The sequence below is a fragment of the Psittacula echo genome, assembly GCF_963264785.1.
Source record: "Psittacula echo genome assembly, chromosome: 12".
Classification (NCBI taxonomy): domain Eukaryota; kingdom Metazoa; phylum Chordata; class Aves; order Psittaciformes; family Psittacidae; genus Psittacula; species Psittacula echo.
The window spans coordinates 1,890,987-1,905,509 of NC_137747.1; the positions used below are offsets into that span (position 1 = coordinate 1,890,987).

Genomic DNA, 14,523 nt, shown 5'->3' on the forward strand with positions numbered 1-14,523 from the left:
CTTTCAGGCTGCAACCTGGGATTAAGAGAGTTTTTTCATTGGGTTTTATTTTTGTTTCAATTTTTACCATATATTTTAATATATAAATTACATATATAATTATAAAAACATAAATTCTTATATAAAAATATATTATTTATCTACGCATAGAAATAATTTATATATTAAAATGTATGGTAAATATATACATATAAAATATATCTATTTTTAGCAGAGGGTACAGATTAGCCTCTGTCTGAAGATAAGCTCTCATGTCCTTCAACACCCTGTAGAAGTGATTCAGAGCACCACCAAGGAAAGCAATGCAATGTAGTGAACACAGACCTACCTCCCAGCTTCAAACGTGAACCAAGAGGGGTCCCGTCCGTAGCGCCGGAGGGCACTTAATGGCCAAGAGACGAGTTTTACTCTGGGATTCTGGATGTCCCAAAGACAGATATTCTCAAATGTTATCTGCAAGGTACATTCCCCATGCACATCTAAATTAGGGGATGGCATCAAATACACATTGAATCTCTCTGGGAGAAAAACAAAAGGTTAGTCTAAAATCCCTGCCCATTAAATGTGCAATTCATTAAAGGAATTCCCTGTTTTCCATATCTAAGATAAGATCTTATTTCCACTTAGAACACTTAATTCAAAAACAAAGATTCAAATCCTTCCAGTAACCCAATAAACTTCATATCTAGGGCAGTCAGAATGCTGCATTCATAGGGCATCAAACGTTTGCGCATGCATTCAGACACTGAAGAGAATGGCACCATCATTACCCTGATATTTGCAAACAATTACTAAAATTGTGTGCATGAATAAATACATTGCAATTGCATTTCTGCATATAATCAGTTCATTTGCATAGGAAAGTGAAGTAGCCATGGGCTCAGGTTTTGCATGCAATTACTATTATTGATTTGCTTTACAATGCTGCCAAAGAGCCCCAGTCACAGACTGAAACTGTTGTACAGACATCATACAAGAATACACACACAAAAGAGAGTCCCCGTTTTCAAGAGCAACTAACTTGTCGTAGAAGGGAAAGTGCTTCTCCAAAATGATTCTTGTTACCTTACTTATTATCTCTGGTAGCAACTAAGAACACCCAGAAGCCAAAAATAAAACCCCAAACAAAAACAACCCTCCACAAAACAGGAAGGAGGGCTTGGAACAAACAATTTTGCTCCATTTTACTTCTGATATTCACGAGCATAGTCCAAAAGACTTAAAAATGGTGCAAATAAAGATGCAAAAGGTCAACATTTATGTACCTACCACTCTGCTCCCTCTCTACTCCAGATGCCAGCAAGTCAGGCTCTCCAAGGCTAATGTCATTAATCCGTGTTTCAAGACACTCCATCTGCAGCACCTTGCACCACTCATCTGCCTCGAGTTCTGTATAAATGCCCAGAAAATCTGTGTGTCAGTATATAATACATTTATAATTTCACAATTAATGCTCTGTTTGTTAAGGTGCATTGCCATTTTACCCACCTGACTCACAAGCAAAGGTTTTTGATGTGTCATCATTAAAATAAATTCCAACAGCATGCTTCTTTGTGCTTTTTGGCATTCGTAATATATTCTTCACATTATTGAGCTCTGTGACCTGAAAAAGCACAAATTAGAGTTTTAATTAGGAGCCTGCAAAGATACATATCCATTATTGACTGGAAAAGGAGACAAAAGAATAATATCTAACAGAAAGCACAAAGAAGCATGCTTAGACAATCAACTCGAAGCCCCTGGATGATGAAGCAGCCACATTGTCCAGTTCTCTCTTGTCTGTACATGAGCTTCAGTGCAATACCACCTGAGCAGGACTTTAGCCAAGAGGCAGGTGGAATCAGCGCTCACTCCAGGTTGAGAAATATTTACGTGAAGAACATGAGAAAGACCAACCTGATGTAGCAGAAGCAGAGAGAGGTGAAGACAAAAATCTAAAGGATTCACCCATTTGGAGGAGCAAGTCCCGTTCCAGTGCAGCTTTCATCATGGAGGACAAAACTGCAAGAATGGTGAAAAGCTGCTCTCTCAATTATTTTTTGATGGGCAGTTAAGGATTTGTTAAAATGGTCCACTTAAAAAAGCACAGTTTTAGTTATTAGAAAGCTTTTTAGCATTAAAGATTCACAGACTTGTAATCACAGATTTCTGTTGCTTGGCTGCCAAAAAGCGATTGGAAAAACAGCTTTTATGCCAAAAAAATAAACATGTATCTGTTACCCTGTATGCAGCTTTAGTAAATACATACTGCAGTTGCTCCATGTTTCTAATATCCACTTTTCACCTTTACAACCACAAGTAACACTCCTAAATTTGACTGAGGAGGAATTTTTCATTATTTAAATTGCTTTTAATATCAGGCTCACACCCAGAGAGGGAATCAGGAAATTATATTCAGATATTTATTATCAGAAAATACTTCACTGATTCTTTAACGTGGTAGGGGTTGAAGAGAGAGAAAGAGGGGGAATTTAACAGAAACGTTCCCAAAGTTGTACAACCTAACACCTTGACTACATTGGTCTCCTTAGTTCCGTGGAATAGCCTCATATCAAACTGCATCAACTCTAAACAAAGAAATGCAGCAATTGTCTCACAGATAGGACTCAGGGAGTATACAGAGTAATCGGTGTTGTAGGGCCTAGCAACAGAAACCACTCCTCTGGAGCATCTTGGGGTTGCCAGCACAATCTCTTCCATCTCTCTGGCCCTTCATCCTAAATCTCTTTCTTGGGGTCATTTTATTGCACATTCTCTGGCAGCAGGGAAGAACAGACAGCCAAACCCTCAAAAAGGTAACCTCACTGTGACTTGAAGGAACAAAGAGCAGCTGGTGGGCAAAATAAAAACAAATAATAGATCCGATGTCTGGAAACTCATTTTATGGGCAGTAGGCAGAAGGAAATAATGGAAAGAATATCCCATGGGGAACATGCCAAACCTTCTGCAAAAGGTTTGCAGAAACAGCCAAATTTAGCTGCCAAATTTAGAGCTCAGGTTTTTATAGCCTCCAGGTTCAAGATTTTGAGAAGTGTCAAAACTGAAACTTCCTAATTGTGATTTAATTTTGCATGAGCAGTTTTTTACTCTTCCAGGAAATCCTGTGATGGAAGCACATCCCTCAGTGCTAACAAGGCACTGACAAACTCACTGTTAAGCATGACAAATCTGTCATAACCTATTCCCATCGTGCTCAGCACATGACAGGTCAAGCACAAATTGCCAGCTGCCAAGTTCAACTCTCATATATTTTTCTCAGATGCCAAAAAAAGGATTCAAATGCAGGAAGGAAATGTTCATTCAGGACAGCAACTACTTTGACATTTATACTGAGCACATTTACATTTTCTGCAAGTGAATGTGCTAATGAAGTTTTGTATCTACGAGTACAAAAGTTAGCAGAAGCAGAACACAGACATACATTTTGGTAATGAATCATTTAGCTACCTAGGATTTGTCCTAATGGAAAGCTCATTTCTTAAGATCAGGCATGTCACACTCCTGCTGCTAGATATCCCAGTAATTGTTTCTAGACTGATGAAACCTGAGGATGCTGTGACAAGGCTCACCGAGATTACAAAAGGCTTATACTAGTCAGGGAATAGTAAACTGCCTCTCCATGCTGAGGAACCAAAAGCACTTCCAGCAGCCAGGAGGCTCAGCAGTACCACCTAGTCAACTGTTGGCCATGGTGAGGGGCAGCACACGCTGTCTCAGCCCCAGGCAGGAAGACATCCTACATGGCAGTGAGTGAGGGAAAGGACACTTGACCATGTGGGATGGTGCCTGCTCCCGCAGAGTGCTGGGAAAGCAAAAACAACCAACCCACCCGAACAGCATCACCAATGAGCCTGTGTTCAAAGCCATGCACCCCCGGCGCAGATGGGAGCAGATGTTCATAACGCTGCTGGGAACATGAGAAAGACAAGATTAAAACATTTCTTTGCCTGCCTACACCAAAATTTGCTTTTCCTGCCTACACTAAAGGAAAGACATTTCCGATCACTATTTCTTTTACTATGGCTCCAACATTGTACAACTTACCTTCATCACTCCCAGCATCCCTAAGACCACACTTTACCACCCAAGCTGCAACTACTGCCCAATCTCCCTACGTGAGCTCCTAGAGTCTCTGCATCCTTGGCACAGAGAATCCATCACTCATTTCTGTACTACCAGAAACACCCTGTACTTGCCAGTCTCCGCACTCAAGTCTCATCCCTGCCCACCCAGCATCTTCCAGCCTTGCACACTGCTTCTTAAGTGTCATATCCACAATGCAGCTCCAGGACTTCATCATCTTGAACCCAGCCACAGGGAATGAGATTTCCTCCTACCAATGTATCAGATAATTGCAGTCTCCCTCCAGTCCAGGGCTTCACAGCAGAAGCAGCTGGTCGCTCCAACAAGGTTTACCCAGCACACAGCAGCGTAGGCCAGAAGCCACAGACATGCCTTGCAACCCAGAATTTTTTCTTTAGGTCTCCCAGTCAAGAAAGGTTTCTCCAAACGTTACACACGGCAGCTCCATCCTGTGGCCCAGCACAGCAGCCTCACTGCTCCTCCCAAGACAGAACTGCCACTTTTGCTGCAGCCACTTCAGGGGACCATCAGGGAGCTGCGTGCAGAACTCAAGGTGTGCAGAAATGTGGTGTCTGGGTGACTAGATCTCATGGCAGCAAAACTCACTACTCCTGCGTTCCCCTTTAGAAACTACTGAACATGAAAAAGGCACAAATATAATGGCATCATTGTTTTGGAGCTGAGAATAGCAAGTTTTTTTTCCTTCTTATCATAAATTCTTCTCAAAAGCCAGTTAGTTCTTGCAGTAAAGTACTTCTTTGCAATCCCAAATGCAGAGTAATATATTCCAATAGAGATTTTACAAGAATCATCTCATGCTTGAAATCCCAAAGTTCAACATTCTAGACAGAAATATTTGGTTTCATTTAAACATGCGTTCTCCTGCATCTGCTTTTTATTACTGTACTCCTTCTAATTATACTGTGGTACAAAGAAGACAATGTAGATTACCTAAAACATTATTTGTCTCATCTATTGCCTTTGCAGTATTCACAGTGGCCTTTTTTGCTTTTCTGGGGTATCAACCAGCAGTTAATTCATCTTTCTAAGTGCAAACTCTAAGCCAACACAAGAGAGAAGGATGAAGATAGCGAGCACATGAGAGTGCCACTGACTTGAGTGTTAGTGCAAGGGCGACTGATGGGGCTGGGTTTTCCTTAGGTCTGCAAGGTGGGTGTACAGGAAAGAGAGGAAAGAAAAAGGGATACAGAGATGGGGTGAACAATTTACTTATATGAGGGGGTTTGTTTAATATGCTTATAAAGCTCGATCCTGCATCCCTTCCTCATCACCCTATCTCTGAGTGCTACGTACTGGGAGAAGGGACAGGACATAACAGTTCACAGCCTGCAGCACAGCACATCAGGTGCTTCCAGGAATCACCTTATGCCATGTGTGAATGCACACAGATGGCACTGCAAAGCACAGCAGCTGTGTATCAAAACCACATCTGCCTTATAGACTGGTCAAATAAAATTGCAGGCGATTTCACCCCTTGGACAATACCTTGAAGAAATACTGAAATCAAATAGCATCACCACCGATCTTCAAAACCTTTATAACTCATGTTTTAGCTCTGAACTAGGGAAAAAAAAAAGGGTATTTACATTTGAAGAAATGCTAGCTACAACATTTGGCAGCTTCTAGGTTATTCTGCACTGCATTGACTGCTCGAGAGCTCTTGTATAATGGCATTTCACAGAGCATGGTCCGAAAGTCTCCACATCCATCTGAAGACTTCCGGATGGCATTTGCTTCTGTTGAGCAGCACAAGCTGACAGCAAAGCATTGCCCTGTGACGGGTGACAGACGGGTAGCCCCCAGTTCTGACCTCTGACCCAGGTCCAAATGTCTACAGTCCTATGCACATACTCTAGTCTCTTCTCAGACAGTTTCAGATAGGTAAGAGTTTCAGATAGATAGCTCCAGACCTACAAGACACAAGGAGCTTAACAGATGGACAAAATCTGGCACTCTGGGACCATTTCTGAAGTCAGTGGCACAAGTGCTAGGATGCAGAAGAGTCACCCGCATTCCGTCCTTCAGCTCTTGCATACCTTCTGTCCTGGACACAACTTTGTGGCACTCAATTTTTATGTCTGGCAAACATACTCTCAATGAGCAGCTGTCCTCTCTTCCCTTTAGGGGCTGCACTGCTGAAATTGCCCTCACCTTTCAGAGGTTCAGAGATTCTCCAGGATGGTAACAGCCCCTTCTGGCAAGGCCAAGCTGTTCCTCTTGCCAAGGCTCAAAAGTGCACCTGTGATCCTAAGAGAGAAGTTCTCTACAGATCCCTTGATCTCAGCCCCACCGCGCCACCCAGCAAGGTGCTTCAAAACACCATCATTACCCCAGGTGCCTCAATAGCCTTCCTGTTGCTCACTCTTGTGTAACAGATGGTTCAAATTGTCTGGCACATATGTAATGAATTCACACTGATGAAGTGGCAGGCTGCTAACATCCCCTCTACCATGCTTTTGGAGAAGAGTCAGAGATACCAAACACCTACAAATATTTGAGGCTTAAGTTTCCTTGTTTTGTATGTGTTTTCTTAAATAACTCTCTTTCTGCCAAGCTCTTGTAAAACAGTGGGTTCATGGTGGGTTGAATTGATGTATGATTTATTTATCTGAGATTAATAAGTAATGCACATTTATGAACTTACTTCTAAAAACGTGGATAAACCACAAACATCAGACCTAAACCAGTATTAACAGAGAAGTCACAAGAATGAGATTTTGTTCAGGGTTAAAGATGTCCCTTTGCATACTTCTCCCCTTCGCTTCCAAGCTTCCTTTACATTAAAATGACAATCCATGTGATTGAAATACATTTCATCACATTAAAACCTAAAATACTTGCAGAGCTGTGTGGTAAGAGAGTTCTGAACCAGGAACAGGGATTAATCAGTCATTTCCCTACTGACAGTACCAGCAGACAGAGCTTCACCCTGACCAATTACACTCGGGCAAAAATTCTTCCATCTCTCTCACTCCCTTCAAATACATGCCAAACACACTGTTTAATAAAAATGGTCCTTGGCATTCAAACTATTGTTTGAATTTATCCATAAGTCTCAAATACGGGTAGCCTTTCAGAATATAACACAAGAGAATGTATTTATTACCTACACAACTGCCACATTCAGTGGTTGTTAAGAATCTTGTGGTTTAATCTTACTTTAGGACTTCATGGTTCTGTATTTCTTGGTTTCCTGGAAATTCCCCCCATGTTGAGTACAGGTAGAACACTTCCTAGGACACACCAGGGAAACATTCAATGGAAAATGCTGCTGCTGCTGCTGCAATTCCAGCCCAGTCCTGTTTATAAGATTTACCTATATATACCTGAGTTACTAAGTACACAGAACACACTATGATTTTAAATAGGTTTTTAAATATTTCTTAAAAATATATAATCTACAACCCTGCCTCTATCTCCTTTCTTCAGTAGGAAAAATCTGCCAGTTTTCCCTTGTTTGCCTACAGAAGGGCACACACTGACTTATTCAAAGTAATTAAAGCCAGGAACAACACCCACATTTAGAGATCCAGCAGTTACCATCATTCTCGGGACTGCTCCTTCACTCACGGGATCAGAGGACCTGTGCACAAGATATGTCCTTCCATAATGGAACGGCATGCACCTGCCCCACAGGCTTGCAAGGAGCTTCGCTGCATGACAGTGTATTGAAGATACCAAAATCTCCTGAGCAGTTACTTTAATTCTTTGAAAGCCTCAAGCTAAATGCTTCATTCATATTAAGTGATAGTATTCATTTAAATAAATGTTTAACAGATAGTTATTAGCAGAGTGGTCATACTTTAAACATTTAATTTGCTACCAATATAATTTTGCATTAGCAAGCCTGGAAAACAATTACAAATTACACAATTCAATTTTCCAAACGGATTATTCCATAACTAGACAGAAAGACTGTTTAAATTACTTCTGCTGTTTCAAGGCAAGATTAATACAATCGGATTATTAAACCTTAGATCCCCTCAAGGAATCAGTATATTCCTGTCAGCAGTGTGCAATTAGTTGGTTTTGTATTGGAATATTAAGGATTCTTCTGGCACACTGCAAAGTCAAAAGTCACTGGAAGAAATAAGAATTTCTTTCTTCCTCTAATATTATTTTGTTAAAGCATAATGATAATTTGTGGCTATTATTTACATTTAACAAGTGAAAACAAGACAGGTACCTGAAAGGCAACTCTGTGTAGGTTCTGTAGCCTGGATCCTAATTATTTTCTGCCCATTGTGGGACCATGTGAATTAAGTGGGCAATTTGCTTTGTGCATGCAAATTTCCAATTCATTTCACAAGCTACAGATGACTGTTCTCAGACGACCTGTATTTTAGGACACTTTAACCTTTCCACTTCTTAAAACAGAGAACAAGATGAGAAAGGATTTAAAGGTCAATAATATATATATATATATACACATATACACATATAGAATCCTTATTTCTTTTGTTGTTTTAAACTTTCAGTATGACAAAATGCAGCCCGGCTGCAGGGCTGCAGTAGAAGATGCATACATCAGGCATTCAAATGAGAACAAACTGGACCCCCCCACTATAACAGAAGCACCACCAAGGCACCCCAGAGTCAATGCTTGTGACCCAGATGTCAGGTGGGTAAAGGGGAGACCTTGACTCGATAAAGGTGCCAAGGAGATGGTGTACAGTCTCAGACCACAGCAACTCAGCTCCAGTGACTGGTACCACCATGGTGCCAGCACAACAAATGCTCTGGATAGCCCTTTTCCACTAATAAACTGAAGTAACATTTGCATTGTAATTCATCACAGAAAGAAAAAAAAGCAACGAAATGAAACAATTCAACACTTCAGTGCAGGAGGCAGGAGGTGCTATTGCAAAATTAGCTCCATTCATCATTTTAATTTTCCTACAGTTTTATGATTAATCAAACCTTTCCTGAGACTGATGGGGTAAGTGGGGGCTCCTCAGTTTTCCAGATTTGATGCTGCCTTCAACAGTGTTTGAGAACCACCTCAGAACGATGCAGGAAGTTAACAATCGTATATCTGAAACACTGGTAATCTGTAAGTGAGGTTTTCCTCTAACAGTATCATCTCTCAGACTGAACTGCATTCATCCTTAGGTTCATTAGCCCAGGTTTATGACACAGTGACACTTGACATATTAACAGGACTGGCTGGGCTTCTCATTTGCAGGATTAACTTCATTGTCAGCAGCAGTGAGACGCAGCCTTCTGTCCAGGAGTAACAGAATTGGAATTGTCACAGAAAAGCCTCCATACACCATCAAGCTGTTATTACAACAGCTGCTCAGGATGACCAAATGCATATCGAGACAACAGCAATGACTATCCTAGACCTCTGGATGATGTCTTGAGTACCAAAGTCCTATTACTATTCTGTATCAAACCAGCTGACAAGTGGAGTTAGTTGAAGGCTGCCATATCAAGTTGCTTGTTGGGGTGTATTAATAACTAACTATGCTTTTTATAAGAATCAGTTCAACTATGGAGCTGCACAGAGCAGCAGAGACATGTTCTCCTTTTTCAACACCTCGTATTTAACACTGTTGGAAGCCGCATCATTTACCACCTTAGAATTTCACACATTTACAAAGCTTACTTAAAAAAGGAACTTGTTTTTTTCCACCTGTGCTCTTTGTAAGTTAACACATTTTAGTCAGAAAATGCTATTTAATATTCATTAGCTTCCATTTCAGGAAGGTTCATTAAAAATAAACAGGATCCATCAGCTTGTATAGCTGATGACTCTACAACTAGAGGACAGCCTCATTCACCATCACAGGGGAAAAAAAGGGATACTGCAGAGCCCCATTGCCAAACAGCAACACTATGTAAGTGACAACCCATTGTCCACAGCGATCACACTGTACTTGGTTAGCACTGCTTCATTACAGAGTGGCAAAGAGGAGTGATAAACGTGGAGAACAAAAGCCGATGGCAATCTTCCAGGGCAGATCCCACGAGGCCATCCAGCCTGTCTGCACCCCAGTGGCTCTCAGCAAGTGCATCCACAGCATCCAGTTCATGAGAGATGTCCATTTTAACAGGAGGACTACAGGTTCCTAATTAGATTCTTCTTGGATTTCATATTCATTACTTAATGTGAACTTCAAGACAGTGTGTGCTGCTAATATGTTGCATTAATACAATGGAATAAATACAGATTTGCATCAATAATTGACAGAGTCATATTACTATAAATGCAGCATTTCACACAAGCTGGAAATTGTCTTGTACACACCCTCACACACATCACATGCAAAAAATGCACTTCTCGTTACTTTTGAAAGTTGCTTACTGTAAATCTGAATGAGCTATTTCTGGGCATGACTTACTACGAATAGCCACAGGTTTTATGAGCAATCCATTACAAATTAAGTGGCATGAAAACAGACAAGTCTGAATTCACATTTGGTATTCCCTCAAGATTTCCTCCTAAATGTATGTCAAAGTGAGTAAGCGTGGATCAGCCTCAAGCTGAGCTGTGCTCACCGACTCCTAGGAATTAAGCACATAATTCCTAATCTTCTAATATATTAAGCTTTTGCTAACAATGATTCTGAGTTAAAAGGTTCCTTATTTTCACCTCCATGCCCAGGAGAATTACACATGTAAATTCTCAGATGAATACGAAATGTGCACATAACTCCAGAGTAGAGATTAGAGGGGAAAACTTCATTCTTTTAATACTTGTGAATTTAGCAAAGGTTTTCACACCATCATTGCAAGAAAAATTTGCACACTGGCCTTCACCTTTAGCAGCTGTCTACTGTCTTCCAAGAGATGCAATATCCTAGTCAAATGAGAACCTCTACATACCCAGCTTTTTGAATTCACGTTACCTTGGGTGGTTGTTACTGTAATTATGAAGAGTAGGAGTCATTGCAAATATTTCAGATCTGATTTTAAAGGGCTGAGAAAGCAAACATCTTCTTTTAAAGTAAAGGCATTTTCCATTAGCTTAGCAAGATGTTTGCTTCCAAACAGAAAACAGAACACTTTGCCTCTACTTCACTGAATGAAGGAACACACAAGTGGGTTTAGGACCTTGATAGTAAAAAAATTCCAGTTTTCAGGCAAATTAATACATGTCAACTTCAGATTTTACTCTTGATTGTACATATAAAACAAAATTGAGAAAAGAAACAATCTTGTGCCTTACCTTGTGATAGCATCTAAAGTAAGCAGCTCGTTCATCTGAGAACTTCTCCAGCCTCTTTGGCCCTTTGCTTGAAGCTTTTTTGAATACTAACCAGCATCTCTGGTAAATCTAGAAACACAAGAGAGTAAACTTGGCATCTCCAATGACTTGAATATCACTAAGATTCACCTAGATGTTAAACTCATAAATCAGCTCTTGCTCTGGAGCTACAATTAATGGCTCTTGGTAGCTTGGTAGCTTAGACAAAACATAAAATCAAGCTAATGGATACTTACTATTTCTTTTGAATTATGACACAATCTAAATTCTATAGACAGTGCATGAATGCATGAAAGGTGGTAAGAAGAAAGAGCTGTAATTATGCTTGCAAATGCAAGGCTTTCTAAGAACAGCTTTGTAAAAATAAGTGACAGACTTTTCCACATGGATTTATTACAGGTTCCAGTCTTGCATGTTTCAGATGGACGTGAAGAAAGCTTGAGCAGAGAGGTAGCAAGGGATCTTCCATCACACAAGGATGAGAGATATTTGGTGTGCAAGGATAAATGAGGATACACATAAAGGGAGAAGGAACTGAATTACTGAGTAGTGAAGAAGATAATTTAACTGTAGAACCCAGGACCATTCTGACAACTGCATTTTGCTTTCAAAGTCCAGTTGAATTTAAATTCAAGTCATTTGTGGCAGACTGTGCAGAGATATAAAAACTTCCTTTCCATCTACAGCATTAAGCCACTTCCTCTCTCAAACTTCTGCCACCATTTCTCACAATCTTCCCACCTATTCTTTAACTGTGGTGCACTTTCTACCATCCTCTTACATTCAAACCATAGCTCTCAGCTCAGATAACATACTGTCAGTATAGAAGGAAAGAGTTATAAGCCTTGCCAACTGTTCACAGCCTACGTCTAATTAGTAATTCCAAAGTAACACCTGGTAAGTTAGAAATAAAACAAAACTGCCACTAAAATTAGTGTGATTTCAAAGAAAAACACTCTGACCAGCCATTATCTAGTAGTTCACAGCTCTGAGGGCACAAATTCACTGGAGTGATCAGTGACCCATCAAAACATCTCACCAACCTCCAGCTAAGCCAGCACCCAACAGGCAACCAGCAGACAAGGCAGCTCCATCCTTTGAACCCTTTATGGGCTTTTAACCAATGCATTTAGCACAAAACAATTATGTCCATGAAAAGCAACTTTATTTCTGTACCCACAAATGTTTGGTAGTTGACTAGCTGTTTCTTTTGCCAGCTTTTAGCTGCATCTATAAAGCTGTTCAGAGAATCACATTACTCCCCCCAGCTTTATTATTCTGCCTCACATGTGGGCACTTACACTCCTGGCCCACTTGGCTGCAGAAGCATTTAGAATATGGACAGGCTGCTCTGATGCCAGGCACCAGCTGAACCTATCAAGATTTCCTTCCAATTTTCCCGCTTATTGGCCTCTCAACCTGTTCTGTTTAATGCAAGGGTTTGAACTGAATTGTTTAAAAATTATTAGACACTGACCCAAATGACAGTTTACCACCCAAAAAGCCATTTAGATATGCACACGCTTCTACTGGAAGAGACTTTCCAGCTTTACCTTCTGAGAATCTTGTTTGCCTGGCCCGGATAACCTCATCACACCTGATAAAATCTCTCCAAAACCCCACCCGAAAGAGATTGTCAAAAGTTTGAGTATTCAGCCCGTTTGCTTTTCAAAAACCCATAAATTTACTTCAGCAATTAGCCCATAGAAGAGAATAGAATCCTTTAGTAACGCATTTGCCCTTGTACAACACAAGCAAAGACAACTACAATGACGTCCTGTTCAGACCATCCGCACTCAGAAGCGCCTCTCTGGGCCAGCAAAAGCTGTAGCTGCAACAGTGAGCTCAGCAGCACATGGAATTAGAGGCAGGACAGGAGAACAACATCCTAATACAAATAAGCAGCTAAAGTTTTGCTCTGCCTCCAGCTGGGCACAGATCCAGTGTGGTTATCATCCTTCCAAATGTCACCAGGAGCTTAAGTGCTATTAACAATCAACTCCAGTCAAGCATGGCAGATGGCTTTAAGTTAGTGCTACTGGAATTTATTACTACAGCTCAACAATGACCAATACAAGGCTAATTCTTGGATTTAGATCAGAATCAGGACAAAGCTGGGGGAGAAGGACCAAAACTATAAGTACCTCCAAGCACCCAAAAGCCCAATCAGCCTATAATATATATACCGGTCTTTCAATTTTGGTTCTGATCCCGTATTAGAACAATTCTCTAACAGAAGAATCCCAGGGTTGGAATACATTATATCAGTGCCTCAGGACATCATCATCATAACCCATGTAACTATACCTATAAAGTAAAAATGGCATTCATGATGCTAACTCAACAAAACTGGAGGAAAGTCAGGTCATGAAGGTCCCTCCTCTGAACTTCCTCCTCCTCCTCCTGTATGAGCTAGTCAGCTCTCTCCTCCTAGGCAATCTCTAGGCAGAGAGATTCTACCACAATAGTAGTTTAAAGTAGAATAAAGTATATTGTTTGATAAGAGACAACAAACAATTTTTTGCCAGAATATACAATTCAGAATCCCATCAATGTTAAAATGGTTATGGTTATGATGGTTAACTCCTCTCTGCCGAGTTTACATAAACAAATTCAAAATGAAGATATAGGCCCTCTATTGAAACCTGCTTAGCACCTTAAAAATGAGAAAATGGAGCTATCCGGAACACTTATCAGTAACAGTCCCATTTCTCTGCTCCCATGACACATATCTCTCACAAGTGAACATTCAACACCGTCTTAACTGAGCATGAACTACACGGTACCCTAAACTTCTAGCAGTAAAGCACTAAAAAAGGATGCTGGACTAGGTGACCTTTAAATGTCTCCTCCAACCCAAACCATTCTATGAATAACCAATTTGGCAGCATCTGCCTAGGAGCACTGAAAGCCCTTCAACACACTCAATGCACAGATGATGTGCCTAAGACAGAGAGCTAATCATAGACCCTTTATGAGCTACGATATAGAGCAAATAATTAGGTCTTTGATGCCACCATGATCTAGTAAGTGCCTGAAACTTGTCAGTATTTCTTCAGCTTGAAGAAGGTATGGGAACTGTTTACATTGATGCATTTTGACAGCTGCAACATGAACCAGCCCCAGAAGCTCTCAGGTGCCTATTCCGTCATGAATGCTTAGCTCACTTACTCCTCAAATCCACATTTTCAGTACTACACCATGAA

The 14,523-nt window shown here is 40.6% G+C and overlaps 1 protein-coding gene across 1 annotated transcript in view; it reads right to left on the reverse strand.

Annotated features, from left to right (window-relative positions):
* The window catches only part of DOK5 (docking protein 5), a gene marked incomplete at both ends in the record, with an annotated part of 41,991 nt that overhangs the window by 10,309 nt on the left and 17,159 nt on the right, over nucleotides 1-14,523 (reverse strand). The window contains 4 exons of the mRNA XM_080628053.1: nucleotides 329-518; nucleotides 1,270-1,389; nucleotides 1,489-1,603; nucleotides 11,279-11,386. Coding sequence (XP_080484179.1) covers nucleotides 329-518; nucleotides 1,270-1,389; nucleotides 1,489-1,603; nucleotides 11,279-11,386 — 533 coding nt within the window. The remainder of the gene's footprint in view (nucleotides 1-328; nucleotides 519-1,269; nucleotides 1,390-1,488; nucleotides 1,604-11,278; nucleotides 11,387-14,523) is intronic.